Source organism: Ursus maritimus, unplaced genomic scaffold (assembly GCF_017311325.1).
Source record: "Ursus maritimus isolate PB19 unplaced genomic scaffold, ASM1731132v1 scaffold_5, whole genome shotgun sequence".
Lineage (NCBI taxonomy): Eukaryota > Metazoa > Chordata > Mammalia > Carnivora > Ursidae > Ursus > Ursus maritimus.
The window spans coordinates 55,853,029-55,869,863 of NW_024426663.1; the positions used below are offsets into that span (position 1 = coordinate 55,853,029).

General features: G+C 48.2%; 1 protein-coding gene across 1 annotated transcript in view; it reads left to right on the forward strand.

The window, feature by feature from the left end:
- The window catches only part of KLHL3 (kelch like family member 3), an 81,913-nt gene extending 66,496 nt beyond the window's left edge, over nt 1-15,417 (forward strand). The window contains exons 10-13 of the mRNA XM_040622410.1: nt 2,933-3,061; nt 7,229-7,369; nt 9,586-9,729; nt 14,036-15,417. Coding sequence (XP_040478344.1) covers nt 2,933-3,061; nt 7,229-7,369; nt 9,586-9,729; nt 14,036-14,064 — 443 coding nt within the window. The 3' untranslated portion in view covers nt 14,065-15,417. The remainder of the gene's footprint in view (nt 1-2,932; nt 3,062-7,228; nt 7,370-9,585; nt 9,730-14,035) is intronic.
- The last annotated feature ends 1,418 nt before the right edge of the window (nt 15,418-16,835 follow it).

Below are 16,835 nucleotides of genomic sequence, written 5' to 3' on the forward strand. Positions count from 1 at the left end.
TCCTGACAGAACAGGTGAGGAAAGTTGAGGTGCAGAGAGGTGCAGCTACTGGCTCAAGGCTAGCGGGTGGCCAGCTGTGTTGGGAGGAGTAAGAGGAGCCTAAGCGGAAACACCGGCCTATCCCTTTGGCCCCTTGTCAACAGTTCTGTTATAGGTTGAGGAATCTAGAGTCAGCATATAACCTAGGAGTATAGTGTGGTGGGGGTAAGAGTTCATTTTGTTTCATTAATTTTGTCCTCCTGTTCCTATGTTGACCATTAACACATTTACAGAGCCTTGACTGAGGTGGGTGTTTCTTCCCAGGTCTGATTACTGTCACTGAAGGACAGGTGGGTGTTAGAGTTCTATTCTCATCAGGAAGGGTGTGTGGGGTCAGGTGGGTGGGAGGGATGACGTCTGGGGCACAGTTAGACAGGGCTTTGTAGTTTATAAAGGGATCTTTTATATACAAATTTTGTTCCCCAATTCCTTTTGAAGGAGATAGGCAGGGCTTTGATTTTCTCCATTCTCCAGATGGGGAAATGGAGTGCCAGAGGGGCACGTGATGTGCCCATTAGTCAACGGCACAGGCAGTCCTTGAGTGCAGGTCTTCTGACTCCCAACTCAGTGCTTTTTTCCATTATGCTATACTCTTTCAGACCATTAGCAAATGCTAATAGGGAGTTTTATAAATACGTATGAATTCAGTGTTTTAAAGTATAGAATATGATTTGGACTAAAATGTTATCCTTTGTAGGACAACACTGATTCATTAGCCTGTCCTAAAAGAGGGAATTTAGCTGGAATACCTGTGCATTTGGACTTGTATGCAGACATTCTCTCTCTCTCTCTCATGTGCACCCCCCGAGAACACACGTACTTGCTCTGGGGAGAGTGTAATGTGCAGTGATTAGACATTAACAGAAATATTCTTTTCTCTCACTGCCTTTCTTGGTTTGTACCAGTATTACATAAATTTCCATTTAAAAGTACATCGTTCTAACAGACTAAATAAGTCATCCTGGTGAGTGCAAGGATTTTGTCCTCCTATCAAGATAAATTGTTTTTTGCAATCTCATCCTCCTGGTGGAACAGAAATTGATTTGTCTGCCAAATGTAAGTGCTTTGTCTAGCCACCTTCCCATTTCCCCCCTTGTTCCTCAGCCAGGAATATCAAACAATAGAGTAGGGGTTAAAAATAGCAAGGCCCTGTTAAGAGACTCAAGGAGAAACCTTGAGTGGGTATTTTTTCAGCTGACGCAAGGTCAATATGGTTGGTGGGGGTTAGAGAAGTTACTTCCATGATGATGCTTTGAAATCGTCCCCTTGACAAGGACTCCTGGGAGCACGTTGTGTGTGTGGGAGGAATGCTGTCTTGTAGTGTGCTGTTGACAGACGACAGCCTGGCAAGGTGTTGATCTTGTGCACCCTGACTGTGAAGCTCTCTGGCTGTGGGTCACCCTCAGCAGCAGAGGGGCCTCCTCACAGCTCTGATGAGAATGTTTCAGGAGGATCTTAGGGGTCTCTGCTTCCCTGTGGCCTTATAGGTATGGTTCTCCATGTCATCATGGTGCTCTCCTCCCTCTCCCCATCTCCTGCCATGGCTGCCTGGTCTCAGTGACCCTGCGGGGACCCTCGGGAGCTTCTCATCTCCTCCACACGCCAGGCCTTCCTCCTATCTGAGTGACTTAGGCTTTGGTGAGCGGTGGGCAGCTGGGTGGGTAGGCGGTTGTGTCCTGGCGAGCACACGTCACAGGAGCAGCCTGGACTCTGGAAGAGCTTCTGGATCAGGCATTTTTCTTCTGGCTTAGGTGAGGGCAGAACTGGGGACGAGGTATCCCTTTCTTTTAGCAAGTCCACTGGAAAGGACTCTGGGGCAGAAAACAAAACCAGCCTCCATGATAGAGGAAGAAACAATTTTACATTTGATAGGGCAATAGTCGTGATGATATGGCACCGTTTTGAGCCTCTTTCTAACTTAAAAGAATTACAGACTTCCAAATAATAGTTGTACTTTTGTTATCTCTCCCTTAGTAAAGCACACAGTGACAAACATCTTTTAATTAGTAACTCTGTTAAGTGGATTGGCGGTGGGTGGTGTTTATTTAGTCTACAGCTAGTGTTTAAGATCTTTGTTATAACTCTTTTGTTCTCCATCAATCTGTGGCCCACAGGTGAAGTAGGACTTCCCCGCGCCCCCCCCCCACAAGGGGGGGGGGAGGGTAGAGAGAGGAGACCCTCCATATTGGAATCTCTGCTCTTTGGGAGCACTCTAATGCCCATTTCCTGCCCCATGTCCAGCCTCACACTCAGCCCCAGGCAGAAATGATGCTTTTGGGGAGCAGCTTACGGTATTTTTATTTTAAAAATGGGTAGTGGTGTTTCGGGGATCTTGTGCATGGCTCAAAGGTCACAAGGGAGCTGAGAGATGGCTTCCAGCCAGCCCGGCCCAGAGCACAGGCAGAGAACTCCACCCACATGCTCCATTTGCTGGCATTGTGGTTGGAGCGCACGACTGATGGTGAACGCAGGGTTTGAGTTCTCACTGAATATTTTCCTGTATTTGTTTTGTCTGCTCTTGTGAGCCTTTAGCCAGAAAGTCACCCTGCCTGCCTGTAGCTGGGGCCCTCTAGCTTTTCGTGTCTTTGTCGCCTTATTCTGGAGAAGATCTCATGTTGTGCACTAGCAAGAGTAGGCTGAGCCCCTTCGGGCGGTGCCAGGCCATAGCTCTGCTTGGGGTATATAAGGTGCTTATTTAGAAAGATGCTCAGTACTGCTTCAGGGAGCCTCATGGCTCACGAGGAAGTAGAAGGGATGTGAAGAATGCTTAGTCTGGTTTGTGGTCTCTGGAGAGAGGAAAGGGGCCCTGAACTCTGATGGAGGTGAAGGTGCCCCCGTGGGTTAAAGATGGGGTTTCAGCCGGCACCACCCTCAGCCACCGCGTCTGTTCCAGGGAAGCTGTACGCTGTCGGAGGTTACGACGGGGCTTCTCGCCAGTGCCTGAGCACCGTGGAGCAGTACAACCCGGCAACCAATGAGTGGACATACGTGGCGGACATGAGCACCCGCCGCAGCGGAGCAGGTACGGGGAGCCTCAGGGTGCAGGCTGTGTCTGATCTGCTCTCAGGGGGGTCTGGAGACCAGCAGGTGCATGTTCTACCTGATTTTACCTTCCCGTTCTTTCCTATTTATTTATTTATTTTTTAAAAAAATTTTAGATTGATTTATTTATTTGAGAGAGAGAGAGCTCACAGAGGGAAAGGGAGAAGCAGACTCCCTGATGAGCAGAGAGCCTGATGTGGGACTCGATCCCAGGACTGTGGGATCATGACCTGAGCCGAAGGCAGATGCTTAACCGACTGAGCCACCCGGGCACCCCCCTGTTCTTTCCTTTTAAAGTCTGTGATGCCACTGGCACCTTCGTAACTCAACGCAAGCCCCTCGCAGGAGATATTCTCTTCACCATCATCCCTTCCATTTCTGTGGAGATGTCCACATCCCTGGGAAGTGAAGGCTCGCTATGTGCCACGTGCTGTCCTAATAAGTACCTTCTGTACTTGAATTTATTTAATCCTCACCACTGCCCTAAGAGGTGGACACAACATCAGTGCCACTCAACAGAAAGTAAGTTGCCCAGGGGGCAAGTCCTTTGCCCAAGGTCGTATACCTGGTAGAATAGGATTCCCACTCAGCTTTGTGTCCAAAGTTAGCGTTTTTGACCCCTAAATGATTACAGTCTCATTCTTAGAAAGTAGCAGGGTGAGCACAGCTGTCCCTGTGTGGTGGATGAAACGGAAGTCTGCCTGTCTGGAGTCTCTGTCTTGGGGGTTGAAATTGTTCCTATTTGGAGATAAACTTCTCTCTCTCTCCCTGCTTGCCCTCCCCCACTCCACCTCCTCCCCACATGGAAAGGGAAGGCCTTCGCAAGTGTGGCTCACTTCTGAATCCTGTGGGAAGACTAGGAGCCGTGGGCTCCTTGGAGATTTTCCAGGAAGTGGAACCATCATCTTAGAGGCCCAAAGAAAGGGTCTGAGAGGACAAACAGAGACACTGGACACTGGGCCCTGGCTCTCCGTTCTGGTTCTGTCGGGGGGTGGTGGGTGTTGACCAGCCTGGGACTGGTGGTAAGGTTGTCTGCCTTTTGCCAAGGGAAGCCACCATTGGGAGTTTTCATCCACAATGCTCTTTTTCTTTTTTGTGTTTTTTAAAATTGAGGTGTAACTGACATTCAACACTGTATGAGTTTCAGGTCTACCACATCAGTACTTGGTATTTGTATATATTATGAATTGATCACCACATACACTTAACAACGGCCACCACACATAGTCTTAAATTTTTTTTTTCTTGTGATGAGAATTTGTAAGACCTACTTTCTTAGCAACTTTCAGATGTGAAATACAGTATTATTAATTATAGTTGCCATGCAGTACAGGACATTCCCATGACTTTTTAATTTTGTAACTGGAAGTTTGTACCTTTTGACCAGCTTCGCCCTTTTGGCCCACCCTCTAACCCCTGCCCTTGGCTACCATCAGTCTGTTCTCTACACTGTGAGTTTTGATTTTTTTTTTAAGACTCCACATATACGTGGAGATCATATGATATTTCCTCTGTTTGACTTATTTTACTTGGTATAATGCCTTCAAGGTCTTTCTTTTTTTATATCTTTTCTTTTTTGTATTTTTGAAGATCGAATTGTGATCTCACTTTATAGTACCGAACACATGACCACTTCCTCAGCATTCCTTAAAAATTATGCTTTCTTAATATTATTCAAAAAGCTTTGTGTGCTCACTGGTTAGAAGAGAAAAAAGGTGTATGGTCCCATTTAAGAAGCGTTTGTGTTTGGAATGCTATTTTTAGTGGGCTTGTTTCTGGTGCTTCTGACCAGTTGGCCCTTCCTGAACAGAACATAGAGCAAATGTCTGGAAGTCAGGATACCCGTGCTTTAGTGCTGGGTCTGCTCGAACTTGCCACGCGACCTTGGGCACGTCTCTTCCCCCTTTCTGGCTTCTGATTTGTCAGGCATGAAATGAGCGGGTTGTAGTAGATGTTCCTTAGAGGGCAGGGTAATTCCCACATCCTTTGGCTCCTCTCCCTTCATAGAGCTCTTTTAGTAATTGTGGTTTATGGAGTCTTTGTAGAGTTGTCTCTGAACCTCCTAGGAATCCTCTGTGACTTGAGGTGTGAGAGCAAGTTCAAAGCTCAAGGATATAGGGCCAGCTCAGGAGGAGTGGGGCAGCCCTGAGATACAGGGCTGCTTCTAGAATGTCTCAAGCAGAAAGTGTGGAGGGGCAGCCCTGAGTGGAGCCACTAGCTCAGACCTGCCTCACCTGCCTTAGAGCTGCCTCTGGGGGCGAACAGCTCTGTCTCTGCCTGGCTTCCCAGGGATTGTTGCTGTGTGGAGTTCACTTGAGCTGCCCTTACCTTTACCTGGGCTAGCAGCCCTTTACAGTGGCATCTCTCCTGCCTGTGTCCCTGGGTTAACTCAATTTAGGGGATGCTCTGTCGGCCAGAGGCAGACTCTTTACTCACCTTCCTGTCAGAGCCGTGGTGCCAGGCTCCCAGGTCCGCTTTCATTTTGTGCTTCACGTCCCTAAGATTTGGGAAAACCACATCTCCAGAGTGGAGAACCCACATACTTGGATGATGAGTGTTCTTTGGTGGCTGAAGACTCAAAGACTCTGGTGTCTGGCTGCCTCTGGGCCCTTTAAAGTGCCAGCAGCCCCCGTGGCTCTGGGTCTGGGAGACCTCTGCATGAACGTTTGTGGAAGAGGCTACAGAAGGACGGGCGGGACCCCAAGGGTCTGGAATGCTGCTTGCTTCTTCAGTAGGGCATGAGTTATGCTAGCAAACGGTTGGGGGGTAAAGAGTCCAACTCTGGGACCAGGCTGAGCTGGGTCCTGCTGAGCTTGGAAGAGGGGTGGGCAGATGAGGCTGCTTTGGAACACGCTGAATTGTCTTAAACCCAAGTCTGTTAGCTAGCCGTTGTTGATACAACACCACCATCTGCTGTTAGTTTCGGGCAACTGTGAGAACCCACTAGCATAGCAGCATAATTGCTAGATGGGATTTTACATATTTCGTCATTCAAACAATAAACCCAGTACCGCCAGGCACAGGGAAACAGATGAGATAAGATAGACAGGGTCCTTGTCCATGGGAAGCTTATGTCCTAGAAATCGAGGGCTCAGGTCCAACACGTGGCTGCACATCCCCAAATCACCTGAGGTCCTTGTTCTCATTCCCAGCCAGGGTCTCCAGGAATGAGTCCCTGGAATCTCTCTTTGCAAAATCTCCCCACCCGATTGAGAGGCAGCCTGTCGTGGGGCAGAGTAGTCCGTGGTCCCCTGGAGCTACCCATGCAGTCCCGCTCCCTCGCTTTGCAGATGGGAGAACTGAGGCCTAGAAGGGGCAAGTTAGAGATCCAGGTCCAGACCCCACGTATCCTGGCCACCAGGTCATTTGCTCTTTCGGGGGTCCTGGGCCACCCTCCTTCCTGCTGGCTTTTATTCCCATGACTTGCATGAAAGGATTTTAAAAGGTTCTTCTAAATCCTGCCTGCGATGCCATTCTAGGAGTCGGCTCAGGCCTCTCAACATGGGGAGTGATGGAATGCCTCTCTCCTCTGCAAGCTGAGAGGAGAGCATGGGCAGAAGGAATGGGTTCTGCTTCCCGGGCAGGGCCATCTGCGTGGTAATGACGTCAGCATAGCTGCTGTGCAGCTCGTTTCCAGTTTGCACTCTTTCTGCACAACCAGTGTGATAGAAGGCTGAGGAATACGAGTAATACAACATTGTAGAAAAACTTGGCAACACAGCCCAAAGGGAGGCCAGATTTGACCCTCTGGAAATAACTACTCCTAAAGTTTTGGAGGGTGTCTTTCAGCCTTTTTTTTTCTTTTCTTTTCTCTTTTTTCTTTGCACATGAACTCTCTTTCCCCCATGTTATACCCACATACATACACACACACGTATGTATGTATATATGTATATTTATGTTTCTTTAAATAGACACGGGGTCATTTTTGCTTTATCTGTAGGGGATTCTCAGGTTGACAGTCTTAGGAGGCAGGCAGGCTGTCATTCTGTGTGTTCTACAGATGAGGGCACCGAGGTCCAGGGGAACAAACCAGCACTCCCCAGGTCGCCCTGCTGGTGACGCTGCCCAGGACCAGACACCAGGCCTCCTGGTTTCTGGTGGTGGTTGCCAGCCTGAGGTTGGGATGCTGTGCTCTGCGTTTCAGGGGTCGGGGTGCTCAGTGGCCAGCTGTATGCCACAGGTGGGCACGACGGGCCCCTGGTGAGGAAGAGCGTTGAAGTTTACGATCCCGGAACAAACACCTGGAAGCAGGTGGCAGACATGAATATGTGCCGGCGTAATGCAGGTAATGTGACTGCTCTCTCCTTCTGCCCTTGGGGGGGTGTGGGTGCAAACACCAGCTGTAAGACGAAGGCAGAGTGGAGAGACTCCCAGAACCTGGGCCCGAGCTTGTACCTCAAACAGGAGTAGCCGTTCGCTAGGTAGGTGCTGGGCTAGGAGAGGGGAGAGCTGAGGAACGCAAACGCTAGCCACAGAGTCCCCCACTTAGATGCAAGGGGCTGATGACTTTGTACACATGTGGGCACACACCCAGAAAAGCCCTCTGACTGCCATCAAAACCCCCTGCCCACTGGCTCTGTTGGGTAGCTAAGCACAGGGCTATGTGGACGTGGCCAGTCAGTGATGCTTGGTTCTGTGTTTTTTTTTTAAGATTTTACTTATTTATTTGACAGAGAGAGAGGCAGTGAGAGAGGAAACACAGCAGAGGGAGTGGGAGAGGGAGAAGCAGGCTTCTTGCTGAGCAGGGAGCCCGAGGCAGGGCTTGATTCCAGAATGCTGGGATCATGACCTGAGCCGAAGGCAGACGCTTAACGACTGAGCCACCCAGGCGCCCCAGTTCTGTGTTTTCTTTGCCAGTACCTGACTCTGAGAGCCTCTCACTTCTCACCTGAAACCCATCTTCTTCCTTTTAGGGGTAACAGGGCCCTAATTCATTCTCCAGTAGGAGCACTTCCCATATTCTTCGTTTTGTACCTCCTGTTTCTCTCTCCCCTCCCTCTTTTCCTTCCTGTGGGAATGATTTATCTTAGAGTGTTTAGATTTTTATTCTGGGAGCCCGATATCCCTATTCAGCTCTTTGCCTTAACAACTTTGCCCTATGGATCGTGTCCTATGTTGGTATATCTTGTTTTATGCCTCTTTGCTCTAGGAAAGTGTGGGCTTCGCTTAGCTTCCCAGGCTGGAAAGACAAGCAGGTGACCTTCAGGCAGATTTATTTCCTTTATACTCAAATTACGTATTTGCTAAACTCATTTGTAGCTCATATGTTGAAAGTGTAAACAGAGGGGAGTTTATTAGTTTGCCCATTGCCTGAGCCTGCTGTGATAACTTGGTATTTGGCCTTAAGACCCATGAGCGAGGGATTACAGAACCCCTGAGACAGCTAGTGTATCAAGAATCTGAGAATTAAGTTTAGATGTCAGTGTGTATATATGTACACATTCACGTAGAGATATTTCTTTTTTTTTATAGCAAAAGTAGAATCCTACTTAATGCTGTTTTATAACCTGCTTTTCTAATCCACTTTACAATCTTTTGTGACTATCTTTTTATAACACGAAATAGATTTACATGATATTTTAAATAGCTGTATCACAATTTAAAAATCTCATCTACTATTGGACATTTAGGTTATTTCCATTTTTTCTGTCAGTAATGCTTTTGTTACTATAAATGGTCCTATGGCTAATCAGTGCACACATCTCGAATTATTTCTTTAGAATATGAGTCCAGGAGTGAAATTTTTGAGCCAGAGGGAGCATATTTGCTTTTAGTACCATCCAGGAAACTGGTACATTTTATCCTCTCACCAGTATTTGAGATTATCTTCATCAGTACTTACAATTACTGCTTCTTGAACATCACCAACCCCTTCATGTAGTTGAAAGAAGACATAGTGTACTAGACCACGGCCTCGTAAACTCTTGATGAGCAAAACAGCATTTTCCTACTGTCGGCTCCCTGCAGCATGAGACTTTGCCCTCAAACCAGCTGTCTGGGAGATCAGGGTGGGAGGAACGCCTTGTCCCTGGGAATTGCGTGTGGGTTTAGATCTAAGTCATGTGGAGCCATCACAGACACAATCATTAGCCACACAGTATGTGTATAACAGCGTTTATCAGGGCAAACTTACAAGCAGAGCACGAGTAGCGTGTGTGAGATTCCCTGATCATAGCTCAGTCTGCACGTGGGAGGCTGCATGCTCCGGTAGAGAGGGGCCCGGACTGATAATGCTCTCTAAGTATTTATAGGGTCCGGGGCCAGGAATGTCCACGGGAGCATGTAGCAGTGAGAGCTCCCTGGTTGGAGAAGTGACCTTCTTAGAAAGGGGGGGATCCTTGGGGCCCAGTGGTTGTCGTCGGGCAAAATCAGACCTATGAGCTGGTTCATTGGGCTACCTTGAAGGGGACGAGGGGCGCCTCCAGGGCCGTCCACATTTGTTTCCCATCCATTCCATTTGTGGCTCCTGCTGTAATGTCTCCTATGGCCTCTGCTTCCCAGGAGTCTGTGCAGTGAACGGGCTCCTGTATGTGGTCGGAGGGGATGATGGATCCTGCAACTTGGCTTCGGTGGAGTACTACAATCCTGTCACCGACAAATGGACGCTGCTGCCGACCAACATGAGCACGGGGCGGAGCTACGCAGGTCAGTGTGCTGCACCCCAACCACACCTTCACCCACGCCCCACCCCTGCACAGCTGGAGGTGAGCTTGCCTAACGTGGGACCGAGTGCCTCCTCCAGGGATGGCGGGTAATTGTCACATGTCACCACTCCATCATTCTGTACCCACGACAGGTACCCTTTTTAAAAATTTTATTATGTTATGTTAGTGACCATACGGTACATCATCAGTTTTTGATGTAGTGTTCCAGGATTCATTGTTTGCGTATAACACTCGGTGCACCCTCCTTCATCCCCTTCACCGGACTAGCCCATCCCCCCACCCCCCTCCCCTCTGAAGCCCTCAGTTTGTTTCCCAGAGTCCATAGTCTCTCACGGTTTGCAAGACAGTTACCCTTAATGAGCACGGGTTTCCCCAACGAACCTGAACGTAGGCCCAGAATTCTTTTTAATACCTGTGTTGCCGGGAGCCACTTCCAACTGCTCTGATTTGTCATAAGAGGTTTTAGAATTTCATTGCCATTTCTGGGCTCCTAGGTGGAATAAGATACAGTTCTTGCTTTCCAGAAATTTAATTGGAACGATAAGATCTGTCTACATGAAATAGGACTTTCAAGGCAATGTATACATGACTTCTCAATGGAATGTGTTATGCTGTCTGCATTTTAAGGCATGACCAGTGAGAACTTACGGGAGGAAATGAGGCTTGATCAGCTCTGAAGGTGGGACCTGCCCTTTGCCAGGGACTCCCTCCCTGTGCCAGAGGGCGGTGTGTTAGGTCCACTGTGTGCATTCGCTGTCATCTTTTCAAGAACCCTCTGGGTGAATGGGACCATATCCTTCCATTTTACAGGTGATGAAACAGGTTTGGAGAGTCTAAGTCACCCGCCCACGACCACCTGGCTAAAAAATGACAAAGTCAGAATTCAGACTCAGGTCTGACTCCTGAGCCCCTGCCCTTTGTACCACCTCAGCTGAGGGGGTAAAGCACTCCTGGCAAGAGGCGGAGGCAGGAGTAAGGAATGACGTTGCTGTAGAGGCTTATTCCTGGGGAGTGTGTGTGATGGGTTCAGTGAGGTTTGGGAAGTCGGACCGAAGTTGGTGCTGCTGACGCCAGGGGTCCGTAGGGAGACAAGCAGACTCCTTTACCTATGGTATAGCTCAGTGACCTGTACCTCGTCTTCCAGAAACTGCGATAGAGCTAACAGTTATTTACTGAGCACGTAACGTGTGCCAGGCATGACCCAAAGGATTTGACAACCACGATCTCCTTCAGCGTACGTCATGACTCCATGGGTATTCTGATTCCCTTTTTGCAGTAGAACGTCAATCATTCTGTCTTGTTTGGATTTCAATGCAAAGGAAGGTTGTGCTTTGCAGGCTTGAAGGGCTTGTATCCCATGTTGTCAACACAGGCCCTCAGTTGCAGTGAATTTATTTTAATTTTTTCCCTTGTTTAGGATTTTTGTCAACTAACTATGAAAGATTTTAGAGGCGTGTTGGTCTTTGGGTGATTCTTTTCTCAAGATTAATTATTAGAACTATTAGTACTTTCATTCTCTTTTCAAAGCTGTCATGGGAAGAGCAGGGCATTTTCTAGTACGAAACAGCGAGGCCAGTGAGGGGTCCTCCCTTGGCTCCTAGTGGACCTTAATGAGAGGGGGAGATTTAGGTGTAAGTGGTTAGAATTTCACATATGTACTGAATATTTCATGTCTACCTCTTTATTGTCTGTCTACTCTAGAAGTAGGGGGGAAGAGACAAGCAAACGTGCAATTTGTCTTCAACTCCATTAACTGAGTGAATCCTTTTTTTTTTTTTTTTTTTTAGAATCTGAAGAAATTTGCCTGAAATGCAGAGATAGGTTGATAGTTATTCATTTGAAGTATTTTTTATGATAGCAAAGAACCGAGAACTACTTAATGTCTGACATCAGGGAAATAGTTAAACTGTGGAATATTTGTACAGTGGGAGTGTTTTTAATGTCATGAGAACCTGTTCGTGACAGGCTGTGGGCTTAAAAGGGAGGACGCACAAGGTATGTACCACGTGAGCTCAGTCAAGTTAGTCCTGCATCACGGACGTTTGAGTAGCGACTGCTTAAAGAAGGGGATATTGGAGTCAGATCTCAGCTTGAGTTCCAGCTCGGCCACTTGGCCTGGGACTCTGGGCAAGGTAAATGGTCTGACTGAACTTCTCGTTTTCTCATTTGTAAAATGAGAATAAAATCATATCAAGTCTCTTATAGCTGTTATGCAGTAATATGGGGAATGGTTAGCACAGCGTCTCCCTGGCATGTAGCAGCCACTTGGTAGATGATCACGATTATTTTTAGAAGCCAGGAAATAGTCCAAAAAAGTAATGGTGATTCTCTTTGTATGAAGGGATTCAAAAATTTTTTTTCCTTTTGTTCTTCTGTGTTTTCCAGATTTCCGAAATGAGAATATTTTACTTTTTTGAAAGATTTTATTTATTTGGAGAGAGAGACAGACAGAGAGCGTGCAGGTGGCAGGGAGGGGTAGAGGCAGGGGGAGAGCGAGAATCTCAAGCAGACTCCACCCTGAGCATGGAGCCCCACACCCGGCTCAATCCTGGGACCCTGGGATCATGACGAAAATCAAGAATCGGCCACTTAACTGACTGAATGATCCAGGCGCCCCAAGAATATTTTACTTTTATAATTAGAAGAGGAGGTTTATTTTATTTTAAAGCAGGCTCCCTGCTGAGCAGGGAGCCCAATTCAAGGCCTGATCCCAAGGACTCTGAGCCCATGACTCAAGCCTAAGGCAGACACTCAACTGACTGAGCTAACCCAGGTGCCCCCCAAAGAGGAGGTTTATATAAAAAAGCAATACAAGACCCTGCTTTTTATTTTTATTTTATTTTATTTTATTTTATATTATTATTACTATTTTTAATGCTACCTTACGTAAGAATCCTGAGGTGCAGGTGAGATGTTGTCAAAGTCAGGCAGCACATCTGGGTCTGGGGACTGTGGAGCTGCCCACCTCTGAGCTTTCCTATCTGCATCTTATCCAGAACTCACGTGCAGTCAGTGTCTTAGCAGAATCTGACCACTGGGGTATCCTGGCATTTCTTTTAGCAAAGTTCTCTCAATCTCATCTGCAGCCAGAAGATTTTATAATTGTGGGAATATGTTAAAGTAAGGCTCCAGTCAGTTACGCCGTGCCAGTAGGCCTTACCTGTAAATTAGGATTTTGTTTAGTTGCAGAAACCAGAAGAGCAGGTAGGTACTTGCTTAAGTAAGGAGTGAGGGTATCTGTCTCAGGGAGAAAGAAGTCCAGAAGTCCAGGGCTGGTCTAGGGCTCAGGCTGTCGTGGAAAAACCAGGTTTGCCCTGCCTTTCCTATTTTGCCAGCTTTACCAATAGCTGCCACCACCGCCTTGTGCCGTGTGTAAGAATTCTTCCGGGCAGGGCAGCGGACAGAGCCAAAGCTGCAGCTGTGGCAGACGTGCATTTACAATGGTCTCGGCCAGCCCTGGGGCACGCCGCGCTGCCAGCTGCAAGGCAGTCTGGGAAGCTGAGTTGATCACATGCTGGTCTCTGCCGTTGCGGACAGCAAGTAGAAGGGAGGTCAGCTGAATCCACCTACAGTATTTGCCACATTGCAGAGACATTCTAGGGTCATCTGTGGATTCACGAAGTTAGCCATGGCATATGGTTCACTTTGTCTAAAACCATAACGCAGACAGACATGTCTGGACTGTTTTTCTGAGCATAGCATTTAGCACAGGAGTGGTCTTTCCGTCAAGTGACATCAAACGGTATGGGAGCTGAGCCTCAAGAGGTCCGCGGACTTGCCTCAGGCCGCACTGTAGCTCGACTGGTGGCAGAGCTAGGACTGGCATGCAGTTTTTCTTACTTGCATGAAGTCGGTTCACTGTTCTTTTCAGTTCACTTCAGTGTCTTGTCAAAGTAGGCATGAATCACTGTCACTTGTCTTACAGTGATGGAGAGGTAGAGCCATGGAGCTGCCTCCGGGCATCTGGTGACGGCGAGGAGTGTTATGACGACGCTGAGTTCTGGGGTTGGAAAAGGAGTCCTTGAGATAGGAACCATGTCCATGTGATGATGCGAGGGGAGCCCACTAAGCTGTGGTGCTGAAGGACTGTGCTTGTGGGTTCAAATGTCTTGCCAGGACTTGGCCGTTAGGTTAGAGTTCTCAGGCCCTGTGGTGTTTGGATACAGATGTGCCCCTTTCCCTTGACTGGGGCTTTAGGATGTCTTGGACTCATGACATGAACTCCTTGGGACTCTGAATACCTTTGAAGAAGCTGAGTTGCTAACTTTCTCTCCCTTTCGTCTTAGGTGTTGCTGTGATTCACAAGCCCTTGTGACCTCCATGCCCACTGCCAGGAGGTGGAGGAGGGGAGGGGTGCTGCCGTGACTCAGAACGGTGGCACCGTGACTGCCGGCTGCCACTCACTGCCAGTCTGCAGTGGAGCAAGAAGTGGCCTCCAACGTGGCTAAGTGGCATCCTGCGTGGAGACTGGTGACCTGCCTCCTGCTCCCCTGAAGTGTTCGGGCCTCCCCCCTGAGCAGTGGGTTTCTGATAGCTCCCAGCAGCACCTTGGGGCTTTTTTGTGTGTTTCTAGGGAACACCTGAGAACCTGAGTGTGTGTGTGTGTGTGTGTGTGTGTAGAACATGGTATTTTACTAAGTTGGGGGATGTGTGACAATCTACTGGATTTCTTTACTACTGATACTTCTGTGCTAAAAATCAAATCACAGAAACCTCTCTTCTGGATTTGCCCCATGGGAACCCCAAGATTACTAAAGCTGCTGTCTTCTGGAGGTCTGGTTGGACAGGCCAGGAATGTCCAGAAGTGACTGGTGATGGGGGCGTGGCTTTGACCATGCCCCCAGACTGGCTCTGACTCCTGGCACAGTCGGCAGAAGGGCTGGGCATTCTTGAGCCTGCACTGTGTCTTCTATGTGCTAGGACTGGGAACAGATGGGGTCCCTCGCCCCTCCCCTGGGTGCTCTTCCTTGGGCTCTCCTCTAGGAAGCAGCTGAGAATCGCCTAGTCCTTGGGCCACTGGCCTTTGAGGTTGTGGATTCCAGGCTTGGGAGATTTTGTATCTCTTCAGTTGGGAAAACTAGATCTTTGGAGAAGCCCTGAGTATCACACTGGAGAAAAAAAATACATATATAAACATGAAAAACAAAAACAAAACAACAAACCGAAGTGGTAAGGCAGTTCCTGCCTAAAATGGTCTCAGAGAGGATCCTACTACTGGGTTTTCCTGAGATGGGACAGTCCCCATCTATACTTATTATCCAGGCTTAATTCTTCACAGCATCCCATTTTACTCCCAGAAGTGTTCTGGTTTGGAGGATAAATTAAAGGTCACCCTACCTCCAAACCCAAAGATATTTTTGCCCCTGCCTTGGGGGTCATATGTGATCTAGATGGACACGGATGACTTCAGAGGGGTGTACCAGCTGGGGCTGGCCCTCAGCACTTGATGGCAACGGTCAAGTCCATCTGAGGACCTAGTCTTCCTTTTCTTGTGCTCTCCCCCTGTTGCAGGGCCTGTACTCTCTCTCTAACCCTCAGAATACTGGCTTCCTCCTTGTGTTACCTGAGAGGGAGGAGACCTTGGTAAATGCCCTGGATGTGTCATCTCTCTCAGGGTTACTTGCATTTTAAAAGAGGAGCTTGGTGAGAGCTTTGCTAATTCACAGGTAAAAATTACTAATGACAGAACTTCAAGCATCTGGAGGGGGAGGTGGGTATTTGAGGGCACGTGGAATCATTTTCATTAAAAAAAAAGAAAGAAGCGTGAAACCATTCCTCAGCTTGCAAGTCACTTATGTTGGAATTTGTGGCATAAGGAGGGAAGGTCTTGCATCTGGAGAGTACTCTCACATCATGGGGGCTGGGCTTTAACGCTCCCCAATTTTGGGGTCCACTTACAGGAGTCGGGGGCTTTATGAAACCTGATGTGGGACTTCTGATCTAACTGGGCTACTTCCAAGCAGATACTGCAGGAGACTGGCAGCCCCCCTCAGCTCACCCCTGCAGTTAGAAAGCCAGTAGCCTCCCTAGCTAGTTGGCTGATTTGTGTATTTACTGTATATTTTTTGTGCACTAAACACTCAACTCTCTTGAAGAAGAAATGTCTTCCTATGTTGAGCAGATGTTATTTCAGTGAGACATTTGGAGGGCAGCACCAAGGCACCCGGAATTCTTAGCGGCTTTGGGAAGAGACTGAAATATCCAGCTTTGTTGGGCCTGGAGGAGATGTCGCCAAAGGAATCAAGGCATGTCTTCATTTCGGTGCTGTGTTCTCACCTGGCACTGGAGATGACCATGGTTTCAGACCTCTGCCTTGGCTTGGAGGCTGATGGAATGAGCTTTTTGTTGCCAGTGTTCTTCCTCACGGCCTGAGGAGGGTTTGGGACTTTGTTTTGGTTTCTGGTGGGGATGAGACTGCGGGGTGGGGTCCCATATGTGCTGTTCACGCAGCTCTTGATTTCAGACTGCAGGTGAACTTCCCACCCCCTTTCCCAACACCTAGGAGCTGGACTTTGATGCATATGTGGGAGAGGTTCTTGTTTTTCATCTGCTCAAAGTGGGTCCCTTCCCTGAGAGCTCGCCAGCCCTGTTTTCTGCTTTTGGAGTTTTGCTATTGGTTCCACCTCATGTCTCCCTTCCTGGGAAATACTGCCCCCTGCTGGTAGTACTTCTGAGGCCAAGTTCATCTCATCCTCAGGAGTCCTTTCTCACAGGGACTCCAACACTGACTGGTACGTCACCACCAAAAAGCCATTCGGCTCTAGCTGCCCACAGATGCCATTTGAAACCTGCTGTTTCTCTATCACTAGGTACGATTCTCTCTCCACAGTGAACACAGGCGACTTGATTTCTGTGCTGGTCACGTGGTAGGCAAACCCCTGGCCCCCCCATTCGGGTGGCCACAGCTGCTTGTGAATGCAGCTTTGCGGGTGGTATATCTGAAAGCTGATCACAGTGATGAAATGGAATTACGGCCCAAGGTTAGAAGCCGCTTAGATGCCGCTTGGATACTAATTTGGACAACACAGAAGTCAGACTCTGAATTCCAAAGTTCCTTCTCCTAAGTACCTAATGGCATCTCTCCTT